The sequence below is a fragment of the Neovison vison genome, chromosome 3 (genome assembly GCF_020171115.1).
Source record: "Neovison vison isolate M4711 chromosome 3, ASM_NN_V1, whole genome shotgun sequence".
Classification (NCBI taxonomy): Eukaryota; Metazoa; Chordata; class Mammalia; order Carnivora; family Mustelidae; genus Neogale; species Neogale vison.
In genome coordinates this window covers 202,478,667-202,503,104 of record NC_058093.1, presented here as the reverse complement: position 1 = coordinate 202,503,104, position 24,438 = coordinate 202,478,667, and the positions used below count along the sequence as shown (strand labels likewise).

At 58.8% G+C, this 24,438-nt stretch overlaps 1 protein-coding gene across 1 annotated transcript in view; it reads right to left on the bottom strand.

Annotated features, from left to right (window-relative positions):
* The window catches only part of ADGRD1 (adhesion G protein-coupled receptor D1), a 122,932-nt gene that overhangs the window by 19,549 nt on the left and 78,945 nt on the right, over window positions 1-24,438 (bottom strand). Inside the window, exons 15-18 of the mRNA XM_044243557.1 lie at window positions 19,043-19,166; window positions 6,245-6,348; window positions 4,715-4,826; window positions 2,260-2,413 (exon numbers count right to left, since the gene is read on the bottom strand). Of these exons, the coding sequence (XP_044099492.1) occupies window positions 2,260-2,413; window positions 4,715-4,826; window positions 6,245-6,348; window positions 19,043-19,166 (494 nt within the window). The remainder of the gene's footprint in view (window positions 1-2,259; window positions 2,414-4,714; window positions 4,827-6,244; window positions 6,349-19,042; window positions 19,167-24,438) is intronic.

Below are 24,438 nucleotides of genomic sequence, written 5' to 3'. Positions count from 1 at the left end.
GGGCGCGAGGGAGCCTATTAGGGTCCCGGGTGCGGACAGAAGTGAGTGTGCCTCTCCAGACTGAGAATTTCATTTCCAGTGTGAGGTCCTTCCACGTCCTCCCCCTCCCCCAGCAACCAGCAGCAGTTCCAGGCAGCGACCCCTCCTCGTGGGACTGCCACGAGCTCCACCCCGCCCACAGCCACGGCCACCAGGGACACAGAAACGGGAAGTAAAGGTGTGTGGCTTTACAGCAAACAGCGCTGAGTGGCTGCCTGACTGGCAACCCTGTGGCCCGGCACTGGCCCTGCTCCCTGGAGCGCCAAGCAGCCCAGGGAAGGGAGGCCGCCATGAACCACAACCAAGGATGTGCCCGGGACGAGTGGGAGCTCCCCAGAGAAAGCTGAACCCTCACTTCTGAGTCAGCCATTGGAAACGCACATCTGCAGTGGGATGTGCAAACTCTCAGACATCCCTCCCAATCTCTCCTGCTCCCACAGGGACACTTCAGGGACAGGGATCACGGTTCACTCACCTTACGGATCCAGCCTAGGGCCTGACACCTCGCAAAACCTCAAGGTATGTTACTGATGTGATGCCTCCATTCCCCAACTCGGCTTCAAGGCCAGAGGCGGGCTCTGGAGGACAAGGCCTCTGTGCAAGAGGCACTCCCTGTGGGGTGGTCTCCCTGCGCCCGGGGTCAGCCTCCAGCTCCTTCCTCACTAGCCCCTGAAGGTTGAGAGGGCCCGGCTGCGTGCTGTCGTTAAGGACGCCCAGAGTGAACTCTACCCAGACAGAGAGAGGCAGCTCCTGAGCTCTGAGGACATCCCCCTCGGGAAGGTGATGGGCCCGGCCCTGGGCTCCCCCCACAAACAGCAGCACCTGGGCCGCACACGCACCCACCCGCAGGGATGATGCCAGAGTGAGAAGCTACACAGTCCAGACTGTCCCGTCCAACAGGACTGTGAACTCGGGGTTCCCAGAGGGCCGCACTTTTCAAAAGATCCCTGTGATTTATATAAAACCTCAGAATATTTAAATACTGATTAAAATCTTCCATCTTTTTTCCTTTAATTCCGCTGACCGAATAAGAGCCCAGGAGGGTGCAGGCTACAGAGGTGCTCACAGGCGGGTGAGGGGCATCCTGGCCGCCGTGGGCTGCTCCCTGCATGGCCCCAGCAGTCGGGGGAAGGGAGGCAGCTGCAGAAGCTGGGAGGGTGCAGAACGTACTGCCCTCACTCCAAATACATGACATCGAGCAGCTCAAAGCACAGAGTAAACGTGTTTATCGGCTCCCTGCACGAGGGCTGTGCGAAGTAAACCCCTGTGAGGCGCACCAGGAACAAGCAGCAGGTCACTGGTGCTGGAGAAACGCTTCCTTGCAGATGCAGTCACGGCAGGGGTCAGTGACCGGCCGGTCTGCCCACGCTGCCAGGGAGCAGGGATCCCTCGGGGTAGGGTGGGTAAGATGGAAGTTCAGGAGTCAAGTCAGTGGGGAGGGGCTTCCAGAATGAAGCCATGAGCGGCTCCAGGGGCGCACCGCTCAGTGACACAACCCTCACTGGTGAAAATTAGCCTAGAGAAACCCCAACCATTGAAAATCTTTGCACGTTTTCCTAAGGCCATACAACAAATCAGGAGAAACTGACTCAAGAAAACCTACTAAATTTGGTAATAACAGCGGGTCCATGACTCGAGCATGACTCGCTCCACCCCAAAGAGACAGGCCTCCCCGCACTGGGCCCCTTGGAGCTACATATCTCACAGGGGTGGGCAGCCGGCTCCTTGTGGAAACTCTGTCCCAGGGAAGAGCAACAGAGATCAGCGCCCCCTTCCTCCATCCAGCCGCAGCCCAGAGTGTGTGGGACCTGTCCCCACTGGGACTCACGGAGAACACAGCCCTGACTGCCCTCCCCTAAGCGCACTCACAGGGCAGAGGCCCTACACTGTGAGAGGCGAGCTGCCCACCCCACCCAGGGCCATGCTCTGATGCTGGTGTGCTGTCCCCGACAAATAAGCCACCGTCCCTGCCCCAGCTACAGAGCAGTGCTTCCAGGACTCGTCCAGGTATGGGGGAAATAGACCATTAGCTCCGACAACTCCAGCGCACTCTTCCATGGGAACGGATGTGATTTGGAAAAGCCTGTCCAAGCCCAAGAGTATCTGGCCTCTTGGAAGTATGTCTTATGAAGCAAGATCACATCCCACCTACCCCTCCTGCCCCATCACACCCTCTCCTGCCCCACCCCACCCCTCCCGCCCCACACCTTCCCCACCTACCCCATCCTATCCCATAGTAGTAGCGGTGCTTGCTGTCCTCTGAGCCAAAGACCTTGATCACCATGCTGTAGAGATGCAGCCCTTCCACCAGCATCCACGCAAAGGCGCTCAGGAAGAAGTAGTGCAGGAACATGGCCAACACCCGGCAGGGGACCTAGGATCAAAGACGCAGAGGGCCATCTCTCTGGGTGTGAGCCATGGGCGGTTCCTGGCATCCTGGGTCACGTGCCTCATCCCCCCCAAGGGCCAGGACCCAAGCTCCCTTTCTAGTCCCCACAGTTTGGATGGGACCTGCGACTCTGGCACAGTGATTGGCTCAGGAGAGCACATCAGCATCTCCCTGTCCTTTGTACTGGGGACCTAGGAAGTCTTAGAACCCCAGAAGGGTAAGGGCTAAAACTGAAATGGCTGGGGGGGATGTGGTTTTAAACCACAGCTGGTGGGAAGGAGAAGCAGACTCCTGCTTGCTCCCACCAGGAGAGGAGAGCGGTTCTGGGGAACAGAGCAGCAGAGGTGGGCGGTCTTCTACAGCAGGATTGGCTCAGGCTGGCCACATGAGCAGACCGACCCAATGCGGTGGGCTCTGGGGAAGGGGCGGAGCCGCCAGGGAGCCAGCCTTCGAGCATGGGGCTTCGCAGACATGTGCACCAGGCAGTTGCCATTAGGTCCCTAAACCCGACCTGTACCGGCTCTGGTGAGCAGAGCCCGTATCCACGTGGGGCCGGGAAGGGGGCGCAATGATAGGAGGGAGGAAAAATAATAATACGTTTAAATAACACCTTCAAAAATTAAAATAATGGGGCGCCTCGGTGGCTCAGTGGCTTAAAGCCTCTGCCTTTGGCTCAGGTCGTGGTCCCAGGGTCCTGGGATTGAGCCCCGCATGGGGCTCTCTGCTCGGCGGCGGGGAGCCTGCTTCTCCCCCTCCCCTCTCTCTGCCTGCCTCTCTGCCTGCTTGTGATTGCTGTCAAATAAAATCTTAAAAGAAAGAAAGAAACCCCAAAAGATTCCATCAAAAATTACTAGAATAAATGAATTCAATAAAGTTGCAGGATACAAATTCAATGTATGGAAATCTTTTTAAAAAATTAAAATAATGAAAAAGAGAAACAAATTAAAGAATTAAAGACAGAGCCCCAGGTACAGCATGATTTCTGTTGGGCACCCCAAGCTCTGTTGTCCCAGACTCCCCGAGATACCAGCTCATTCTCAGGGCAGCATCATGTCCCTGGCACCTGGTTTCCCAGGTACAGCTGGAGGTCCCTCATCTGCCCTGGGTGTGTGTCAGAGGCAGGTGTCCCGTGCAGAGTGCTTGTCTCTGCAGCTCCTTCCTAGGGGTGCCACCGCCCACCAGCCGCTCCGGGACCGGCCCCCAGGGCATGCGGTGGGGCCCTATCCCTCCCAGAGGGGGGTCGGCACTGTACAGGCTGCATTCGCATCCTCCGGAGGCCTGATGGAAATCCAGAATTCCGGCCACACCCAGAGTTACAAACCCAAATCCATGTTCTAAGGAAACTGGAGGGCGGACGCACCCGGAGAACGTGGCTGGCACATGGCCGGTCCCTCCACCGCCCATGCGGGGATCTTTAGATGCCGCCCTGCACCCCTAAACCAGCGAGGGAGGACCACCCTGCAGCCCAGGAGCGTGGAGCTCTCCCTCAGTAGCGGCCCCAGGACAGGCAGGTGGGGGCTGAGGACCCCTCGGCAGAGAGGACCGGAAGCTCTGCGACCCCCGGAAGCTCTGCCGACCCCCGCTAGCGTAGGATGAAGAGCTCATTCTGCCTCAGCCCATCCTGTGTGTCTTAAGACCGCCCACCTCTACTGCTCTGCTCCCCAGAGCCGCCTCTCCTCTCCTGGTGGGAGCAAGCGGGAGTCTGCTTCTCCTTCCCACCAGCTGTGGTTTAAAACCACATCCCCAAGCCATTTCAGTTTTAGCCCTTACCCTTCTGGGGTTCTAAGACTTCCTAGGTCTCCAGTACAAAGGGCAGGGAGAAGGTGGGCCTGGGTCTCCACATTCCTCCTGCCAGGTGCCCAGCCTCACCCTCTGCAAACAGAAGTGGCTGGGGGTCTGAGGTCTATGCAGCCGTGAAAAGCAAGACTGCAGGGGACCGACCCTTGCCAGAGTCGTCTGTCACCCGCTCCCACATCCAGAAGCAGGAGGTGAGGACAGCATGGCCTCCGCGGGCCTGTCTTCCAGCACCAGAGGGCTGGTCTGTGTCACCTGTCCACATCACTCTTGGCACCCCATCATGCCCAGAGCGCAAGCTGACACAGCCCATGGGCCGGCAGTGGGCAGAGATCCCAGCTCAGCCAGGCTGTCTCCTGGGCCTCTCCCGGACCAGCCCCTGCCCGACTGTCTGGGGGATGTGGCCTGAATTCTGAGTTGAAGAATGAAGCTGGAGTCAGCCCCGGTGACACCAGAGGGAGGAAGGAGAGCGGCGGGTGTTGGGCTACTCACCGTGCCAGGCTTGAAGCTGAAGCTGACCAGCAGGAGGATCTGGGCCACCAGGACAGCGAAGGACAGGTTGGCATGGATGTGGTAGCGCTGGTTCCGGATGGTGCTGACGGAACTGAGGGCGGAGAGGCAGGGGTGAGGCCCAGGCCCAGCGCTGCCACCACTGCTCCCTGCCACGCAGGGAGCAGGAGCCTCAGATCACACCAAGGGCTGCCAAAGAGGCCTTTGATGGAGCCCATGTAGGCGCTATCACTCCCCACTCTCACACCTCAGTGGCTCCCTATTGCTCTAGGAAAGCAGCCAGCAGCTTCCACCGGCTTCGGCCCCGCACAGCCTGCGTCCTGGTCCCCCTTCTGGCCCTTGCTGACTCCACCCGCTCCTTGCTCCTATTCCCGCTCACGATGTCCCTGTCTGGCTTACACGCACCCCAGTCCTTTCCAGGCTGTGGCCTTCACACCAGTTGTGCCTCCCTAGGAGAGGACTTCCGCTGGCCCAGAAGGGTGCACTCCTGGCCCCCCCATCCCCACCCACTCTGTGTCCTACCCTCAGAGCTGCCCGCCTGGCTGTGGTGGGCTTCCTGAGCAGAGCTGGGGGATGAGGGAACCAAGGAACTGAGGTCTCAGCTCAACATTGGTGGCTCAACTACCGCCACCCCTGCCCCCCACGGTTCCTGAAGTTCTGAGGAGCTGAAGGCCTCTCCCTGCGGATTGTGCTACAGCCTGACCAAGGAGCCCACAGTCACAGCCAGGCCGGGGGCCAGGTGGTCCTCAGAGAACCAGAGCAGGTGGAGGGGTGCTGGGCTCCAGAAGGAGCCGCCAGAGCATCATCTCCTCTGCAGCAGAGGATCGGGGAGGGGAGATAAACTCCCAAAGCCCCACCCCCTCCAGGGAGGTGGCCCCATCCTGGATGAGGCAACAGCCCTGAGCAGCGGCCAGCATGTCCTTGCAGTCATCTGCCCATATGGATAGCGCACACTCCACTTTTCCATCCCAGTTCAGAGAGGGCCTCAGAGGGCCTCAGCTTCCACCCTCCCCTGGGGGTCACAGACTCCCTTGAGCTCTGACTACATGTGGCTTCAGCCAGGAGGGGAAGGGGGCCTCCTGGGAAAGGGCCTTCCTTCCTGCCTCTCCAGCGGATACCTGGGACCTCTACAGAGCTGTGGCTTTGTCTTTGGGTAGGGGTCCTCCTGGTCTGGTCAAGTTCTCACCAGCCCAAGGGCCAGAAAAACCCTTACAGAACTTCCCAGCATAACTAAAGCAGGGTGCCCTCCAATCCCACAGCCCCTCCTGCCTCCCTCCTCTCTTCTCCAGCACCCCAACCCCTCCCTGCACCCCGGATCTCAAGACGAAAGCTGACTTTGGAGCAGCTGTCCAGCTGGACTGTGTCACGTTCAGGCTCTCAGCGAGGCCAGGCACTCGCCGCCTCTCGAGGACACACGCCCAGCAGGCAGCTGAAGTGGGGCAGGCTTGCACTGGCATCTGCCCAAGGGTGCCAGACCTCCCCGGACGCAGGAGAGAGAGGAGGATGACTCACGAGAGCATGGCGAAGGTGACCAGCGTGAGCACCAGGCAGACCAGGGACACGGAGCAGCCAATGTAGGTGATGGACGAGAGCGCCACCTGGTGTCCATGCGTGAGCTGTGTGGGAAGCAGAGCAGAGACGTCCACATTGGTCCAGGTCCCAGGGGCGGAGGTGACCCGTGGAGAGGGTCCCAGGGCTGGTACACAGCTAACTATCAGGCAGCCGCTGTCCCAGTGTGCATGTGGTGGGGATCACCGGGGCCTGCTCCTCCCCACAGATGCCCTGTGACCACCACCGACAGGGCCAGTCCCTTGGTCTCAGCCCTTGGACTGACGCTGGAAGGCTCCACCCGAAGGGCTAGGGCAATCACTCAGATTCACCTCCGGCTGCTGTCCTGCTAATCCCTAACTGCTTCCCTCCCAACCCGTCCCTACTCCCACACCCAGCTGTGGCTCTGAGTCTACCCTGCAGCACCCAGGGGGGTTAAGACCCAGACCCAGGAGCCATAGGAGTGCGGTAAGACCCAGGAGGGGGACCGACTCCTCCCTGAGGATGCCATGGATGTACACAGCTAAAGTGCCTAGAGCCGAGCCAGGCACACGGGCCGAGCCGTCCTAGAGTTTGTGCGGAGTCAGCCATCATCCCTGACGTCCACTAGCACAGAAAGGAACATGGTAAATCAGTCAGATAGATGCAAAGCCATGAGGGACGGTGACACAAGCCTCACCTTTCCTGGCAGCACAGCCGCACATGGTGGCCCCTTCAGCTCCAGAAGCAGGAGCCTCAGATCACACTCACTTGACCCTGGGCTCCACGACACTCTGTGCTCCCTGAGCCTCACGCCTAGGATACCAGCTTCCCCACGCCCATCCCTACAGAGCTGTCACTGCTTCCTGCTGTGGCTTCCTGCTGGGTCTGCATCAGAGACCCCATCAGAGCCCCTCCCAGCCGCCCGTGTGTGGACACCAGACATCAAGGTCCCTCCAGCCTCGGCCTCAACACTCTGGGCCTTTGCCTCAGCCACACCTCCCCCTGCCCTGCTCATCAGGATGTCATCAGGGACATAAGGAAGCATCTCAGGAAGCTTGCACATGTCCGGAAGGACTGTGGGCCCAGGAGGCCCCAGTTCCCCAGACCGGGGATGGTGAGTGGATCATGCGGAGCAGTCTAGGAGCCAGTGGGACTGCACCTGGGGATGGAGAACTTAATGGGCTTTTCTTCTCCCAGCTCTGTGACTCAGCCAGTCAACTCGCTCCCCAGGGCTACGAAACACTTTGGAGCCTTGACTGAATGGAGGTGGGGAGGAAAATCAGGCCGCAGCCCTAGATGCAGAAGGGGGCAAGCCCCATTTCACCTCCTGTTTGCCCACACCAGTTCCCTAAGCAGAAGGAATGCATGGGGGTCACTGTGCTCCCACAGCGACACCCTCGGCCACGCCCCCGGATCAGGACTCCCAGTGTCCTCTTTTGCAGAGGGGCCAGCCGGAGGCATGGGGGTTCATCAGGTAGCCCAGGAAGGCAAACGCCACCTAGAGCCACCTCCCCACACCGCGTGGCCTGAGACTCCGGCCCCTGCGATGTGCTGTGAGGAGGGCTCCCTGGACTGGTGTCTCCAGTGTTAGAAACGGGGAAAGGGAGCCGTATTCTCTGTCCCTCTAAGGAATAGTGAGAAATCCTGCAGGTAAAACCCAAACACTTGGCACTTGTCGCGCTCTCAGGGAGAGGAGAGGAGAGGCCGCCCCTCACCTCCAGAGACAGTTCTGGAACAAGTGCTCTTACAGAGATGTTTTTGGAAGTAAAACCACACACAAAATGCCAGCATTAAATGAGAATGCCTCTTTGCTGTCACAGGTAATTGAAAAGTCTCCTGGCTATCACGATGGCTCCAGAGACAGAGGGAAGCATCACATTAAAGGGTTTATGGACATCACAGACCCTCAGCTCTTTGTAGAAACTAAGGTCCACCTCGGTGGCACCCAACAAATGGAAATGGACTAACTAGCCATGGAAATAGGAGCATGTGAAGGGTGAGAGCCATGCCTGGCTCATGGGACACCTTCAGCCCTCGGCCTCTGGGACCCCCTCTCAGGTCTGGTCCTGAGCTGGGGCACTCCACGTGAACCTCCACACCAGATCTTTCTCCCTGGAAGATAGTGAGCTTGCTCTGATGGACCGTCATGCCTGCGGCTCCGGGACTACTGGAGTCCAGAGATGTCCGCCTGAAGCCACACCTAATCCACACGTGTGTGCCTGTGGCAGAGACAGGTGGTCGATGCCACTGTGGCTCCCAGGCGCACGGGAGACCCCACACAGCAGGCTCGCAGTGTCCAGCAGAAGCTTCCCACAGGAGCGCTGCAGCCTGCCCGTCACGCATGGAACCCCAGCCTCTGATCCACGAGCATGCTCCGCCTGGAGCTTCTGAGAACGGGCTTCCCACCCTTGCTGCGGACCCATAGCTGCCCAGGCCTATCATCGAGCAAGCGGAAGACTGGACGGCTGAGACAGGAAGAACGTCACAGCTGTCACTGGGCACCTGGCGCATGCAGACAGTGAATCCTACAGCTGCCCTGTGGGTGGGCACCACCGTTCTCACTCGCAGAAGGAGAGACTACACAGCCAGGAGGGGCAGCACTGGGCTTCCATCTGCCACAAGCACGCATTGAGCACCACTGTGTACCAAGCTCGGAGTGCATGCCGCAGGGGGGAAGCAGGTGAATGCACGGGTGAATGAACAAGGTGGCTAGCTCCTGCTTGGACGAGGCTGACACAGGAGCCAATAGGGCTGCGGGGCAGACGGCCTACAGAGGACCGGGATTCGGGTGGTCAGTCTCAATCGGCCTCCAATGAGGGTCCTCTGGGTCCCTCCTTACTCCTTGGAGCCGATGCATCCCCAAGTGCTGCTGGTTCCTCTGCTAACCCAGGCCACACACCCTCTCTTTCTTGATTCCCAGAGCCCCCACCTTTGTCTCACCCAGTTTCTCCCTGACCCCCACCCCAGTGTATCAGGGCCACCTTCAGTCCAGTCTTCCATGGGCAGGACATCACCCCAGCTCACTCCCTCCATGGCCCCTGTCCTGGATGAGACCCATATTCCTTCCCTTGGCCCTGCATCTCTGCCTCACCAACTGGAGGCCCTGTCAGAGGCCCCTACAGGAGAGCAGGACCCTCCCACTGCCTTGGGGGATGGGCGCAGGTCACAAGAGTGTGGGAGTCCCTGGAAACAAAAGCCATGAGGCACCCCAGGGAACAGGCATGGCATCCATCCCTGTGGGACAGGAAGGTCAAGGAGGGGAGGGGATGGGAGCAGAGCAGGGCCAGCAAGGAGGACGGTGCCCCTGGATGAGGGAACACAGGGGACCCAGGTGAGGCTGGGAGCACCCGGCCGACAGCACCGCAGCATCGTACCAATGCCTGTCCCTCATCACTGGCCTGGCTGGGAGGCCAGTTGCCAAGGGAACCTAAGGCTGAGCAGAGTGAAGGACAAGTGGGGCGCCCCGGGTGGCGCATACACACACACGCAGGCCTTCATGGCTGCTGACCCACGTGGCTTTCTCTGCCTCCGCCGCTCACCCTGGCTCTTTCCCGATGTCCGGTCTCCAGGCTCTCGTGAGCCAGCATCCCCTCAGCCATGCTCTCTGACCCCGGCTTAGCCATAACCCCTCGCTCGGCTGTGGACAGCAGGAGCCCAAGGCTCCCTGGGCCTCCAGGGTTTGGTGACAGTCCCTGGGCCTCACCAGGTGTAGCTCTGTGGGAACACGCAGCCAGCCTCTGCCTGCATGAAGCCTGGGCTGTAGGCATATGGCGTGCTCCAGGGATAAGATCAAGACCACAGGCCTGAGGACAGGCAGAAACGAGCTCTCTGGCTAGGTGAGGGGCACAGATTGGCACCCACGGGCCTGCATCGGCGGGGGGGGGATCTCCCCCACACTCCCACCCCCTGCACAGAGACGTGGCTCCTATGTCTTTAAGAAGGCCTCTAACTTGTCATGGTCAGGCCAGCTACCTCGTTAAAGGAGTGAGCTGGGGCGGAATGCTGACCCCAGTCACCCCTTCACCCAGGCCCCCAGACCCCAGGGTCCCCAGCCCCCGGGGCACACAGGTGCCCGGGTGCCTGAACAGGAACCACTGAAACCCTTAAACAGCAGGAAATTCCATTCAAGGAAGTGTTAACACAGGGTTAGGGGAGTGCCATGAAGTGGAAGAAGCAGTCTAGGCAGGAATCGCAACGGGGCCTCTCCCCGGGCAGGAGGGTATGGCCCGCGGTCCCTGGGAAAACCTGGACCAGGGGCTGGAGGTGACACGGCCACTGCCGGGAAAGCTGCCAGCAGCACAGTGAGGGAAGTGGGTATCTGGCCTTATCCCCTCTCCCCAATCTCCTGTTGCAGCCCCAGAGGACCAGGACCCTGGCTGGCAGAGGTCAGCCTCCCTGGTGCAGACCCCAGCAGGGGGAGGGGGTGGGCCTGACAGCAAAGGCCCAGCCCCAACACACTTGGGGTCAAGTGTGTAGCACTTGCCCCCCAGGCAGCCACACCGTGGGGGACAGGGACCCCCTAGCCCTGCCCCTGAGGCCAGGGCTGGGAGGCAGGAGCTGTGTAATCCCTGGCTTTACATGGAAGCAAGGGTTCTGTAACACTGCTGTGAAGCACGTATGTTGTGCTGGAGGAGGCGCGGACAGGGGAGACATGGGCCTGCCCCGCAGCCACCGCTCGCCGTAGGAGCTGGGCTGCTGCAGGCCCCACACTCGGTAGCTGCGAGCATCTGTGCCCATTTGGAGCCGCACAGTGCCTCTGAGCAATGCCGCCTGGGGACACACTCACAGACACGGGCCTTTCCTGTCTGCCCGGGCCCCGGGGGCTGCAGACACCTGACCGCCTACCAGTGGAGGCAGGAGCCATCAGCAGCCGCGTGCTCGGGTTAAACAAATGAGGCAGGCCTGTGGGCTGAGTGGACGGCAACACACGGTGAACCCACGAGGATCCCGCGGAACAGCCTGTCTCCCCCTCAACCCAGCAGCCCAGAGCCCCCTGCCTTGACCCCAAACCAAGCCCTTGGCCTCCTGTCCCTCACACCCAGCCCTCCTGGATGGAGACATGCCTGCTCCCCCAACCCCAGCGTCCCCACCTCCAGCCTGAGCAGCAATGGCTCCTGAGACTGGTCGGTGGTCAGGGTCCCTCTGCGGGGCAGCCCAGCCCCCAACAGCAGCACAGCACAGCGTTCTTCCAGAAGACTCTACAGTAAATGAGGCACCGTCTCTAGGACTGTAGGGCCTGGCCCATGGAAAAGGTGAACACCCAGCAGCACCCAACCAGCGGCTGCCCCAACAATGTGGTTTTCCTCCTTGATGTTCCTATCCCACCTCCAGGGCCTGTTTCCACACATCCTGGGTGAACAAAGCAGGCTCCCTGTGTGGCTGGATCCTGAGATGGAACTGTAGCCAGTGGCCCAGTGCCCCCAGAGAGGCAGCAAGGCCACCAGGGGGAAGGGCCCTGGGAGCCCTGAAGAGAGACAGGCAGGAGGGGGATGGGAGGGGGCGGGGAGGGGGAAGCAGGGGAGGGAGCAGCGTGGGAGCACCGTCAGCAAGAAGACAGGTCTCCCAGGGCCCAGGACTCCACTATCCCTCAAAAGGATGAATGCAAAGGGGTCAGAGAGTGCGGGGAGGCTCAGTCCTGACTCAGGCCTGCTGCACCCCAGCCCAGTCCTGCTCTTTGGGGACGTCACCCAACGCCTTGGGTTGGCTGCTCAGCCCCCAGGTGAGACTTGCTCATTTGGATGTCACTGTCACCTTAGTTAGGCTGGGTGCTTGGGCTCAGTTCTTGGGACTGGGTGCTCCGAGCTTAGTACTACAGGAAAGTCACAGGTGGGGAGGCCGAAGCTCAGGGCAGGCACTTGCAGAAGGCCACACAGTTCATCAGGAGAGGGACCCTGAGCGTCTGCTGGCCAGGGGGCAGAGTGGGGCCACTGCTGAGTGCACCCCAGCTATGAGGACAGGACCGCACACAGTAGGTTCTCATCAGAAACTGCGTGAGGAAGTGACAGGCACAAGGGAGACCGCCCGAGCAAACCTGCTTCCCCATGGCAAATGGAGCGGGCGCTTCTCCACGCAGGCTGGTCCGGGCCCTCGGGGACACACCCAGCAGGACCACAGAGGCAGCTCCCAGGGGGCACTGGAGCTGCCCCAGCCACGCCCTGCAGTTGGCTCCCGTGCTGCAGATCCCTGCACCCGCCCCACCGCCCAGAGCCCGCCAAGCGGCTTCAGGATGCCGCACCAGGTGCACGTTCTGGCCGTGGGCCCAGGGTGCTCGAGGGGACCCTGAGGGATGGGGGTGCTGCAGAGGCGAGACCCCCCGGCACACACACCCTGCAGCGCTGGCCTCAGGAGGCGTGGTGTGCCCCCGAGGTGCCCTTCCCTCCCCGCCCTGCGGCTAGATTTAGAAATGCCCAGAAAAGCCTGGAGTTTGCTTCGGGACATGGGCTCCTCTGAGTCACAGACCACAGACTCCAAGGCCTCTGGGGAGGCTTCTTAGATAAATTCATGAGGCCGGCTGCGAGCCTGCACACATCATATCCAAGTGGAACTCTGGTTTCAGAGAGAAATACTTGTCTTCCGCTTTTCGCAAAGCCCCGCATAGGGTATATGTCATTTTCCCACCCCGGGAAAGAACCAGAAAGACTTTTTTCTGTCCTCCTAGGAGCAGAACAGCAGTGCCCCTGTGAGGAAGGTGGGGGGGGGGGGAGCGGAGGCGGGAGGGGGGCGGGGGGGCAGGGACTATGGTCAAGTGCAGCCCCCGCCCCGGCCTGCTGGGGGCAGCAGCTGCTTGGTCACAACGCCCCAGGTAGCCCAACTTGTTTGTTTGTTTTTTTAAGAAAAACAAAATTCAAAATTTCAGATAATTTCTTTTTTGAAATATTAACAGCCGAGCTAAAGGAATCGTGCCAACTGGCCAGCCTCTGGACCGGGTTCTGTGGCTCTGTCTTCCTAAGCAGTAACTTGGTCCTGACCCCCGCCCGAGTCTGCCCTGGGGAAGGTTAGGAGCTTCCGGGGACTGGCTTTCCCAGGTGCACCTGTCCTGGCACAGTGCTCCCACTGCCCCTCCCTAGAACAGATGCCCCTCCTGGGCCACTCCCAAGGGACCCGCTGGAGGAGCCAAGCCGGGGCAAGAGGGCCTTCAGGAGGCGAGCAGGGGAGTGGCGGCACGGGGAGGCAGTGCACAGAGGGGGGTCTCTGGCTTCCACCAGTGCATGTGCCGTTCTCACCATTGTACAGACAACCAGACTGCTGCCCTGGAATGTGAACCTCGGGTGGGGTCCCAGAAGCAGGTGGGACTGACTCGTCTCTATGGCTTCTGTCACATCAGCCCTCACCCCTCCAAGTCCTCATGCTTCCAATTCCCCTTCCTAGGAATCCTGTCTCTGAGTCGGTCACTGGGGCCACGGTGGTGGCTCCCACAGGGGCTGCGGTGATCCGAGCCCCACCCCTTCCTGGGTCTGGCTGGGCCAGCCCACCGCAGCAGCTGCCCCTGCGGACCCCGTTTCCCAGTCCCCAGTGCCCCTGTGGGCCAGTTCTGAGAAACAACAGTCCCAGCGCCAGCCTCCTGTCCTGGTCCCCAGTTCCCCGGGAACAGGCCGTGCGAGTCAGCCTCACTCCTTGTGCAGCTGCACGTGGCATCCTGGTGTCCAGAGAGAGGCCTTCCTGGCCTCCCTAAGCTCCTCTCCTGCAGAACAGACCCCCTTGTTCACGCACAGTTCACACCGCATACCCTCACATGGCCTCTGCCCGGCACCAGCTCCAAGCCAGTGGCAAGGAGAAGCAGGGCAGCCGGAGGCGCTCTCAAAGCCACCGTGCCGGAGGGCAGAGGTTACAAACTGCCTCTTCGAGCTGTTACTTTTACTATTTAGTTCCACACAGATGCACCCACAGGGGCCCAGCTCACCAGCTGGGGCTTCAGTCCAGGGTCTCCCAGCCCGTGAACGGCCCAGAAAGGCACCTTGGTACATTTCTCCTGATCATACACCGTGACATGACCTCACATAGGGGACCTTACATAGGGGACCTCACATGGCTTCATAAGTATGAGGTGTGTGGGGATGCCTGGCGGGCTCAATCAGTTGAGCGTCTGACTCTTGATTTCGGCTGAGGTCACCGTCTCAGGGTCATGGGATAGAGCCCCGTGTCAGGCTCCACGCTCAGCACAGAGCCTGCCTGACAGTTTCTTCTCCCTCTGCCCCTCCCTGCACTTGGTCTCTCTCTAAAATAAATAGAATCTTAAAACAAAACAAAACAAGATGTTTGTTCGCTACTCTGCATCCTATCCTTTCCCCATGACAAAGCCTTGGTGATGCCTCCAGGTCGCCGGCACCATTACAATCCACTCAAACAGCCGCACATTGGCTCTTGATGGAACACTCTATTAATACAGAGGCGGGGAGGTGCGATGTCCTCCCTGCTGTGGAGGCACCAGAGCCCACGCACTCTGTGGCGTTAGGCCCATTTAACACTTCCATTTTCTGTTATGTCCACGACAAACCAGGCTGGAAATAGTGTTTTACTTATTATCTTGCTTTCCGATTTTTGGAATTCCACGATGCAGATCCTCGTGGGTGTACTGACAAGTCATGGTCTGCCTTTCTGGACACCACACTGTCTTGACCACGGGAGATTCACGGGGACCCACTCTATGCCGTGCAAAGTCTCTCCTACCCTGTTTCCTAACTTTCTTGACTACACTCAGAATATTCTGTTCCAAATTTAACCTGAAGGTAATTTTAAGGAGATGGTTCCTAACAGAAGAGTAAGGACCACTACTGCCAGCCAGCCACAGCTGGGGTGACCGGTGCTCTGGGTCAAGGGGGCCCCACAAACCAGCTCGTAGGGGGCCCCGTGGGGTCAGCACTCTGTGGGAGGGATTTGGGCCTGTTTCCCACTCGAGGAGCACAAAGCGTGTTGTTCCCCACCCTGGGGTTGTGGCTGGCCAAGCCCCTCACTCTTGACCAACAGGTGGGGACCCCATATCATAGTCCCTCCCACAGAGAAGAGTGAGCAGAGCAAGGCCGGGGACATCCCTCCATGACCCAGCCCAGCCACCCCAGGCACCATGGAGAGGGGTTCCACGGAGGCCCTGCTGGGGCGCGGGCCAGCGCAGACTGGCAGAGGGAAGGCGGGTGTGGCCATGAGCTCCGGGGAAGGACCCCAGACCATGATGCCCCCTCCCAGAGGCCCTCGGGAAGATGGAGAAAAGCCATCCTGCTGTTCTCACTAAATGGGCTGAGCCACAGAACGGCATCTGCTGGCGATAACGCTGTCACTGTTGAAACGGTCCTCAGAATGCTCATTTTTAGCATGGGGAATTTTGAATCATTTTCAAATCAACCTTTCCTGGCAATGAGCAGATACGATTTGCTCCCACGAAGTCACCCACAGACTGTCCAATCTGGTGTCACCTACACCGAGTGCTGACAGATTTGTATCCTAAATGCTCTGTGATGGGTTTTTTTTTAGCTCCCTGGACTGAGCTGCCTCCCTTCCTCCCCGTCCTGCCAACATCCCAAACCCAACTTCCTGCCCACACCCACCACCCTGCAGCCCCTTCCACATCACAGAGGCCCACAGCATGGACCTCGCTCTCTGCGTGCCAAGGACCCAGAGGAGCCATCTGGAGGCTGGGCCCCAACCCCAGCTTTAGGATCTGGAGAGCAGAGCAAAACCTGGGGCTCCCCTGCCCCGGGAGAACTTGGGCAAATCCCCTGAATGGTAGGACGGCTGTCCTGCCCACACCAGCACTCACACGCGGTCTGCTCCTCTGTGTCCCCATGACAGCCCCTCTGCCCCTGACATTTGTGTCTGAAGCCCCGGCTTTGAGCCCTGGCACTTTTCCAGAGAGCCCCCGGCCCCTTGCTGCCATGTGCCCTTGCTCCTTCCTCCCCAGCCCGTGAGGTTGCAGCCTCCTCCCCGCAGTCGCTCACCCGCACCCATCTCCAGGAGACCCTGTGGGCTGTGCCCTGCCTCACACCACCCTCTTGGCTTCCAGGGGGCCCTCGCCATGCACGACAGAAAGTGCTCACAAGTGTGGAGCGCCAGTGTTCCCTCTCAGGGGATGCGTCTGCTGCTTCGCTCCCAAGGCCCAGACCAGTGCCTTAAAGGCCTTGGGTGGCCTTCTCAAACCCAATTCTTCATTGTCGGATGAATGAATGACCCCAGCCCATCCCCCTCTCTGGGCCTTGCTGTCTCCACTCAGCCACCGCAGCCTCAGACTGTCCCCGCCCTACTGGCACATTCATTCTGCAGGTGGCAGTCTGCTGCGTTTCCCGCTGGGACAGCTGAGGTGGGCCGGTGACTCCCACGTGGTGCCCAGAGGACATGATGGAGGCACATGGGCTGAAGCCCTGGCAGGACAGGCAGAGATGGAGGCACAGGCCTCACGGTGGCAGGGCCCGCCACTCCCCCAGCCCGACAAAGCTCTGTGCAGAACAGGACAAGAAGGAATGAGGAGAGCCTGGGAACGAGTGAGATTTCGGAGGGCGCCCCATGCAGCCCAGGTAACTGAGGGCCTCTCTCCACTTCCAGCCACTCTGGAACCTTCTACTTCGCCACCCCCACCCCCGATGTGCCCACAGCACTGGCACTGGCCCACCACCTGACCTCCCTGCAGCTAACGGTACAAAGCCACAGCACATACCCCGACTTGGGCAGCACCAGGCAGAAGAGCGGGGGGACAGGAGAGAAAGGGGGTGACAGAGGGCCCGGGGGCGGGAAACAGATGGGAAGGGGTACCTGGCATCTGAGGGGCAGCTGCTGCCCAGACGTCACTCTCACTGGGACCGCCTGGGGGTCTCAGCTGCTGAACACAGATGCTCCCCCCAGGGCACAAGGCAAGCTGAGGGCTCATGCCCCTCAAGCCCAAGAGAGCACCACGCGTCCGAAGCTCCGCATACTCTCACTTGAAAGCCTCCTGACCTGCAGGAGCCCAGTTCCACTCTATTCTCGTCGGCGACCCCGAGTGATGGGCCCTGGGACGTCGGCACACCCCCATCTCCTGGAGCTTAACAGCAGAGTGAAGGGACCCCCCACCCCCGCTCCGACCCGTGCATAGTGCTGGCGTGTCTGAGCGGGGAGCTGGAGGGGCCACGGTCTGCCCCCACACCCCATCCTCCTGGGGGTCTTGGAACTCCCCTCTGCAGTCTCTACAAGCAATTCTCAGTCCAGATGCAACACCCATGGCACACATGGCACAGGAAGGAGCCTGCTCGCCGCCTCCCCCGGGGACACCCCAAGCCCAGGCCTGCCTGCTGCAGCTGCTCCTGCTGCCCCTTGGCCTGCGGTGCTCTCCCCTGCCTGTCCCCGGTCGCACCAGCAAAAGGCTTCTCCTTCCTCGCTGTACCTGCCACATCACTCCCTTCAATCGTCCTTTACCTGCTGCTGCTTGGACAACACTGTGTTCGCTAAGCTGTAGCCTGTCTTTTCCACTGGGATATCAACTCCTCAAAACCAAAAGTCACTGCTTTTCTTGTTTCCAGCTGACCGCCCAGGCTAGGTGCCGAAAAGTACTCATTGAATGGCCGAGGAGGAGAAATTGATGCTTGTGTGATGACCCTGGGGGCCACTAGGAGTTGCGCCCCACCAGCCCCATAGTCCTGCACACGTCAGGGGCTCGGGTGCCCTGGACCGTGGGACCCAGGGCGGGGGGGGGGGGTCTGTCTGGAAACAGACGGGGCTCGTGGGGTCGATGCGCCAAGGGAGGGACATGGTGGAGCCGGTCGGGACAGCAGAGGGCTTGTGACCTCCAGACCCCAGGTCATTTCCATGCACAGCACGGGGGCTCAGGGCACCTGCCCCTGTGACTCAGGAAGTGGGGGGTGCACGGCTCTGTGGAAGGGGAAAGCCTTTGGCTCCCTGCTCTGTGCAGCCCAGCATCACCAAACCCACCGATCTCTAAGAGGAGTCAGAAACTCAGACTTATAAAAAGGATTTTTCAATTTCTAAACACAGTTTGGGATGAAGTGGGATGTGTCTGTACAGGTGCTTCGCTTTCCAGGGACCTTCAGAGACCCCTGGGCTGACCCCTTTCTCTTCCCCAACCTCCTGACTTTAGCACAGAATTTCAGGTTCTACTGGGGTAAAAGAGTACTTTTTTGGGTGCCTGGGTGGCTCAGTGGGTTAAAGCCTCTGCCTTCAGCTCCGGTCATGATCTCAGGGTCCTGGGATCAAGTCCCGGATCAGGCTCTCCGCTCAGCCTCTGCCTGCCTCTCTGCCTACTTGTGATCTTTGTCTATAAAATAAATTAATAAAATCTTTAAAATAGAATAAAATAAAGAGTACTTTTTTTTTTCTCTTCCAAACTTGCCTTAAACCAATGAAACAAACATCTAGCTCTCAGGGCGAGCACGCAGCTGCCAGCTTTGAGACTCTGGCGCAGAGAAACCCAGGCAGGAGCGCCTCCTCTACCCTTAGCCCCAGGCTCCAGGGAAGGCCGTGGCCCCATCGGAGAAGAGGACAGACATCCCCCCTGATGTGCCGGGCTCTCCCCCCCGCGACTCCCCCACAGCACAGAGGCTCCACAGCCCTGGGACTGAAAGCAGAGGACGCTGGCACACCTGCCTTGGGCACATAGACCCTTGGGAAGGACCGAGGCTCCGCACAGGGAACTTGAGGCAAAGGTTTTGGTTTTGATTTGGTTTTTTGCTAAAAGTGTAGAATGTCACAAATGTCACACATCACCGTGTCTCCACAATGAGTGGGACCACCCGTGTGCCCTGCCCACACCCTGAGGTCAGAAGGACACGCTGTCAGGGCTCGGGGACCCGGTGCAGCTCTTACCTCCATCGGCACCACCTGCATCAGGATGGCGAAGTTGGTGAGGTGAGTGCAGCGGCAGACAGAGTAGCTGAGGTTGCCCTCGGCGAGCTCACAGCCCTGGTTGGACCAGGTGCCTTCTCCAGAGCTGGGGACACAGGAGAGAGAGGCAGCAGGCTGAGAGCGCAGACGTGCTGGTGCCCGTTAGAAGGACCGCAGGTACCCGCCCTGGACCCACAGCCCGGGAGAAGACACGTGCCTATCCTATGACGCACCAGCCCCACTTCTGGAGAGCTCTGAGCAGCACGCCCAGGGACACGCCCGGGGACACGCCTGGGGACACGCCCAGGGGCACGCCCGGGGATGTGCCCGGGGTCACGCCTGGGAGGGTCCTCACCCAGGGCAGGTAACACCACGAAAGAAGCCCAGGGCCCGCCACAGGGTGCACACAGACGTGAGAAAATGCGGCACGTCCGTCATAGACATGTATCCACGTGGGGGGAAGCGAGCGCTCGCACCTCACGTCCAGGGCGCAGTCGGGCAGGACACGCGCGCACAGAGCAGAGCAGGACGGCGTGTGCTCCACGGCCATGGCCCCAAGCGACACACGTGGTTCCGAGGACACCCCGACCAGCCACCTCCTGTGAGAGGGCCTGAGACCTAGCTGTCAAAGGGTCTTTGCTTTCTTACAACATTTCACTTTTTTACAGAAGTGATTTAGGCCTTGTGTTACGTCGTGGCGTCGCCGCCTGGCCAGAAGTGGCTGCCAGCAAACGGGCTCAGGTGTTCACTGTGGTTTCCTCCTACGCTAAGAACATCAGGGATCATCATTTGCTTCCGTGTCTCTCTGTCTTCTCAAACTCCCAAGATGTTTCCGCAATTCTTTCCAGAAACGACAACTTTGAGTTATCGGCACAGACAGACGTTCATCTCAGCCGAAGGCTGGGCCCTCGGGGAAAGCTTTTATAAAGATGAACTCATGCAAGGGCAGTGGTTTCTCTCTGTGGATGCAGCCCATGAGGGGTGTGGCCATGCCGGGAGGGTGCCGCTGTCCCGTAGGGGGGCGCGCTGGCGGCACTGGTTTCTGCCCCCGAGGAGGGCGAGTCCTTGCGACCATGATGAGGTGTGACTGTGACTGCGTTCTGGTCGAGGCCTGGCTGCTGTGGAAGCCGAGGGGGGAGCAGGGAAGGGACAGTCAGCCACGCGGGCTGCCGGGCTCCACGCAGCTCCTCTGTCTCCCCAACGTAGACGCCACACTTCCTTCCACTGGAGGCCAACCTGAACCCAGCGGGCGCTGGACCACATGAGCCCGGTCACGGGGATGAACGACGCATCTCTCCATACACACACAGCAATTAGGAATTAAAAACCAGGAAGGTCACATCTTCCCAGATGGAACCACAAAGGTGTGATGACCCATGCATTCGCCAGGGCAGCTGAGCCCCAGGGGGCACCGCCTCCCGTGGGGGAAGGACCCACTTCCCTGGAGCAAGCCTGTCCACGAAGGATCTTTCATGTGAGCCAGGCCAGGCAACACCGAAGAACGTAAGACACACACGACCCTGTGACCTAGAAGTCAGCGTCGGAGCAGAAGCTGCCCGCTCGCACATGAGACTAAGTGTGGGATAAACACGATCAAATCCGACACAGCAGCTGAGGCAGTGTGGGCCGAGTACAGCACTGAGTGTGGCGGGATGCGACAAGAAGCACGGATCTGAACAAGACCATGGATTTTTGTTGAACGTAATTATAACTCACACTGAAGTTATTGAAAAAACACCTCAAGCCGTCCATGCTGTGGCCTCCAGAAGGGCATGGAGAGGGGTCAGGAAGGAAAGACGGTCCATGGGACACTTGCTCATACTTTCTAGAAGAGTAATGCGCCAAAGTATTCCCTGTACCACTTCCTAAAGTCTAAAGTGAGCCGGCATTCTCAGTGCAGTGAGAACATCTTTGAGAAAATAAAGAACATTTTCTGAGACAAACAGAAACTGGCAGCAGACTTGCGCTGAGGTTCAAGGAATATGCTGGACAGAAATTTCAATCTACAGACAGAGCAGCTGGAAATGGATGAGAGTGAAGGAAAACGTGCAACTGTTGTCTTATTTTCAGTGTCTCTAATAGGCAACTGATTGAAGCAAAAATTCCAGCAAGGCGTCATGTGCTTCCGGCGTCTCCATGGTCCAGGGAGCGACCAGAGCGGGACAGGGCCCGACGCTGCTGTGATGTTGCAGACCGCATGCAGAGTGGTGTCCTATCACTGGAGGCAGATGCAAGGAACCAGAGACACATATACTGGGAGCCCTGGGACAGCTGCTACGGAAGATCACAGGGCAGCTTAGAGGTCAGTCATGGCAATAAAGCAGCGTTGTGACATATGTCCTGACTCCAAGTGATGTAAGAAAAGAGAACAGAGGAGACAAGGAAGAGATGAGGAAATTTGAAAATAGGCAGTAAGACGGCAGCTTTCTGCCCAAACACATCTGTAAGCACATTAAATGCCAATTGTCAAAACCTACCGGTCAAGAACAGAAACGCTCCAAAGGGATCAAAAAGCAAGATGCCACCACACGTAACCTAGAAGAGACTCACTTTAAGCACAAAGGTGATAAATAAAGAGGTTGAAATGTAAGGTGGGGACAGACACAGCACCCAAGCACGGAGTAAGGGAGCCAGAAGGGCTGTTGTCAAAGGTAGGCCAGGTGCGACTCAGAACGACCAATATTCCCACCAGAACAGGGACACAGAGCAGTAAGGGTCAGTTTCCAAGAACACGGAATGATCCTAACTAGAAAGGCTACTAAAAGCACACCCAAACCTGGAGAAATCTCAATGGAGAAACAGTTCTCTCACGACACGGAGACATTGCCATCCTCTCCTGTGAACCAGTGGGACCAGCAGATCAAAAAGTCATAAAGTCACAGAAAGCCCAAGGACCACTATCAACATGACCTCGCCGGATATATCCGACCCCGCCAGGAGCGACAGTCTTGGAGGAAGCAGGGCGTTCACCAGGACTGAACATAAGCTGCGTCATCACACAAGATCTTAAAAACTTAAAAGGACTGAATTTTTTAAAAAACTGAATGTTTTCCTTCCTGTCTTCTTGTTAACAGAAATCGATCACCAATCAGGAGCGGAGAGATCTCTAGAAAATCCCCAAGCAGTCAGACTAAATGATGCATTTCAAAGCAGCACGCGGCTTGAAGAAGAAGCTATGGAAAAGGCTAGAGAACATTTCATGAAAACGAGGGCCACGTGCCGACACTGCGGGACTCAGCCCAGTCAGCATCCGCCAGAGACGCACAGCCCGAAATGCCTGCATCAGAAACCGCCGGCCGGGGGGGGGGGGGGAGACACCTGGGTGGCTCAGCAGGTTAAAGCCTCTCCCTTTGGCTCAGGTCATGATCTCAGGGTTCTGGGATCAAGCCCTGCACTGGGCTCTCGGCAGGGAGCCTGCTTCCCTCCACTCCTTGCCTGCCTCTCTGCCTACTTGTGATCTGTCTAATTAATTAATTAATTAATTAAATCTTTAAAAAAAAAAAAAGGAAGAAGAAAAGAAACTGTCAGGCTTCCGCCACCGCGGCCCGTGCCCTCAGCAAACGGCATCCCGGATAAGCAGATGTGAGTAACTGAGGGACAGAGAGACTAAACCAGTCAGTGGAGAACAGAAACGCAGGGGAGAAAAACCAATGAAGCCAGAGGCCGTCTCTTTGAGAAAGACAGTGAGGCTGACAAACGTCCAGTACGAGGGACTGCGGAGGGAGAGAGGGACACAGCTGGCAGATACCCAACGTGGAAGGGGCGCGCACACAGACCCCCCACAGGAGCGTGGGCGCGTGCTTTAACCACACTGCAGACAAATCCTCTGAAAACTCAATGGTCCAAACTCAGAAGTAGATGCCCTGAGTAGTTCTGTGTCAACCAAAGATATTCTATGGTGGCCAGAGGCCGGCCAACCACAAAACCAGGCTCAGGCGGCCTCAGTGGTGAGTCCGAACAAACGCATGGGGAAGAAACAGATGCGTTCTGCAGAAACCGTCTGACCCGCACCTTTCACGAGGGGACGGCTGCCCTGGTACAAAAACCAAAGACGTGACAAGACAAGAAAACTGCAGACCAGTGTTCTCTGTGAACACAGATGTGATGTCACCGCCTGCAGCGAGTGACGCTCAGATCACCTCGAGCAAGTGGGCTCTCCGGGACCGCAGAGCCGGTGCACACTCAGCCACGCTTGCCGCCACCCAGATGTGTCCCCAGACCAGAGGGGCTGCCGCAGAATGCCACCCGGCAGTGAACCGTAGCAGGGAGCCATCAGCACAGGCGACAACGCAGGGTTGTCACGCTCCATGATAGAAGTCAGACATGACACACACGGTGGCTCCGTCCATGCAGCACACTTGCAGACGTGGAACCGTGTGGGTGGAAGACACGTCTGTGGCCACAAGAGCTGGAGTCCGAGGAATGGTGGGGAGTGGGCCCGGGGATCTGGTGGGGTCGGGCACTGGCCTGCATCCTGACTGCGGGGCTGACACCGCTGGGCTCGTCTGTCCCTACAGCCATGGGACCAGCGTGCCTATCTTCGACGGGCGCTACCTACTAATAACGAAGTCCCTGGGGACGGGGACAGAAGCGTCCTCATGCTGCACGCTGGGTGGTGGTAGCCCTGGGGGCTGGGGGCAGAGAACAGGAGGGGACAGAGTGCTCTTTGACATCATCTGTGATGTTTTCGTTGTTTTATTCTTGAAAATATAAACATGCTGATCATGATAAATTTGCAGCAGCAGGGAAGCAGTTTTTGGAGTATTCTCTGTACTTCTCTCTGTTTGGAAGACGTCTTCAAAAATAAGCGCCAGCATCGTGTTCTGTTGCTACCAAACTCTGTCTGCCCCACTCCATCCATAAAATATTTCCCTGAGATCAATGCCCCCAAATTAGGACGACCCTTTCTAGACAGACGTGTCTCTTCATTTTCATAATTTGCAAAGAAATGACGAGCTGCAGCCGGCTGAGCTCGGCCACAGCAAAACCATGGCAATTCGAGCGCTGATCATGCGTTCTGCAGGCGGTGGGATGTGCGCACGTAAGGGCACAGCCAGAGGAAGGCACTCCCCGCTCCCAGACAGACCGAGGGGAAAGAAGTGGGATTTGCTGGGCGCTCGTGGGGATGGGCTGCACTTCCTGGCTGTGCGTGGAGCAGAGATGGGGGTCAAGCACACGGCCACACCAGCTCAGCACCTCGGTCTGATCTCCTGGTCACTGAGAGTGGGGAGGAGGGTTCTTCTCTGACCCGCAGAGCCGCTGAGAAGAGCCCTGACCCCAAGCCCTGTCTGCTCCTGACCCTCTCTCATGCTCTCCTACTGCAGTTCCGTGGCCCCAGGTGGGGGGTGGGGGAGGTTCTGCTTTCCATCCCTGCTCTG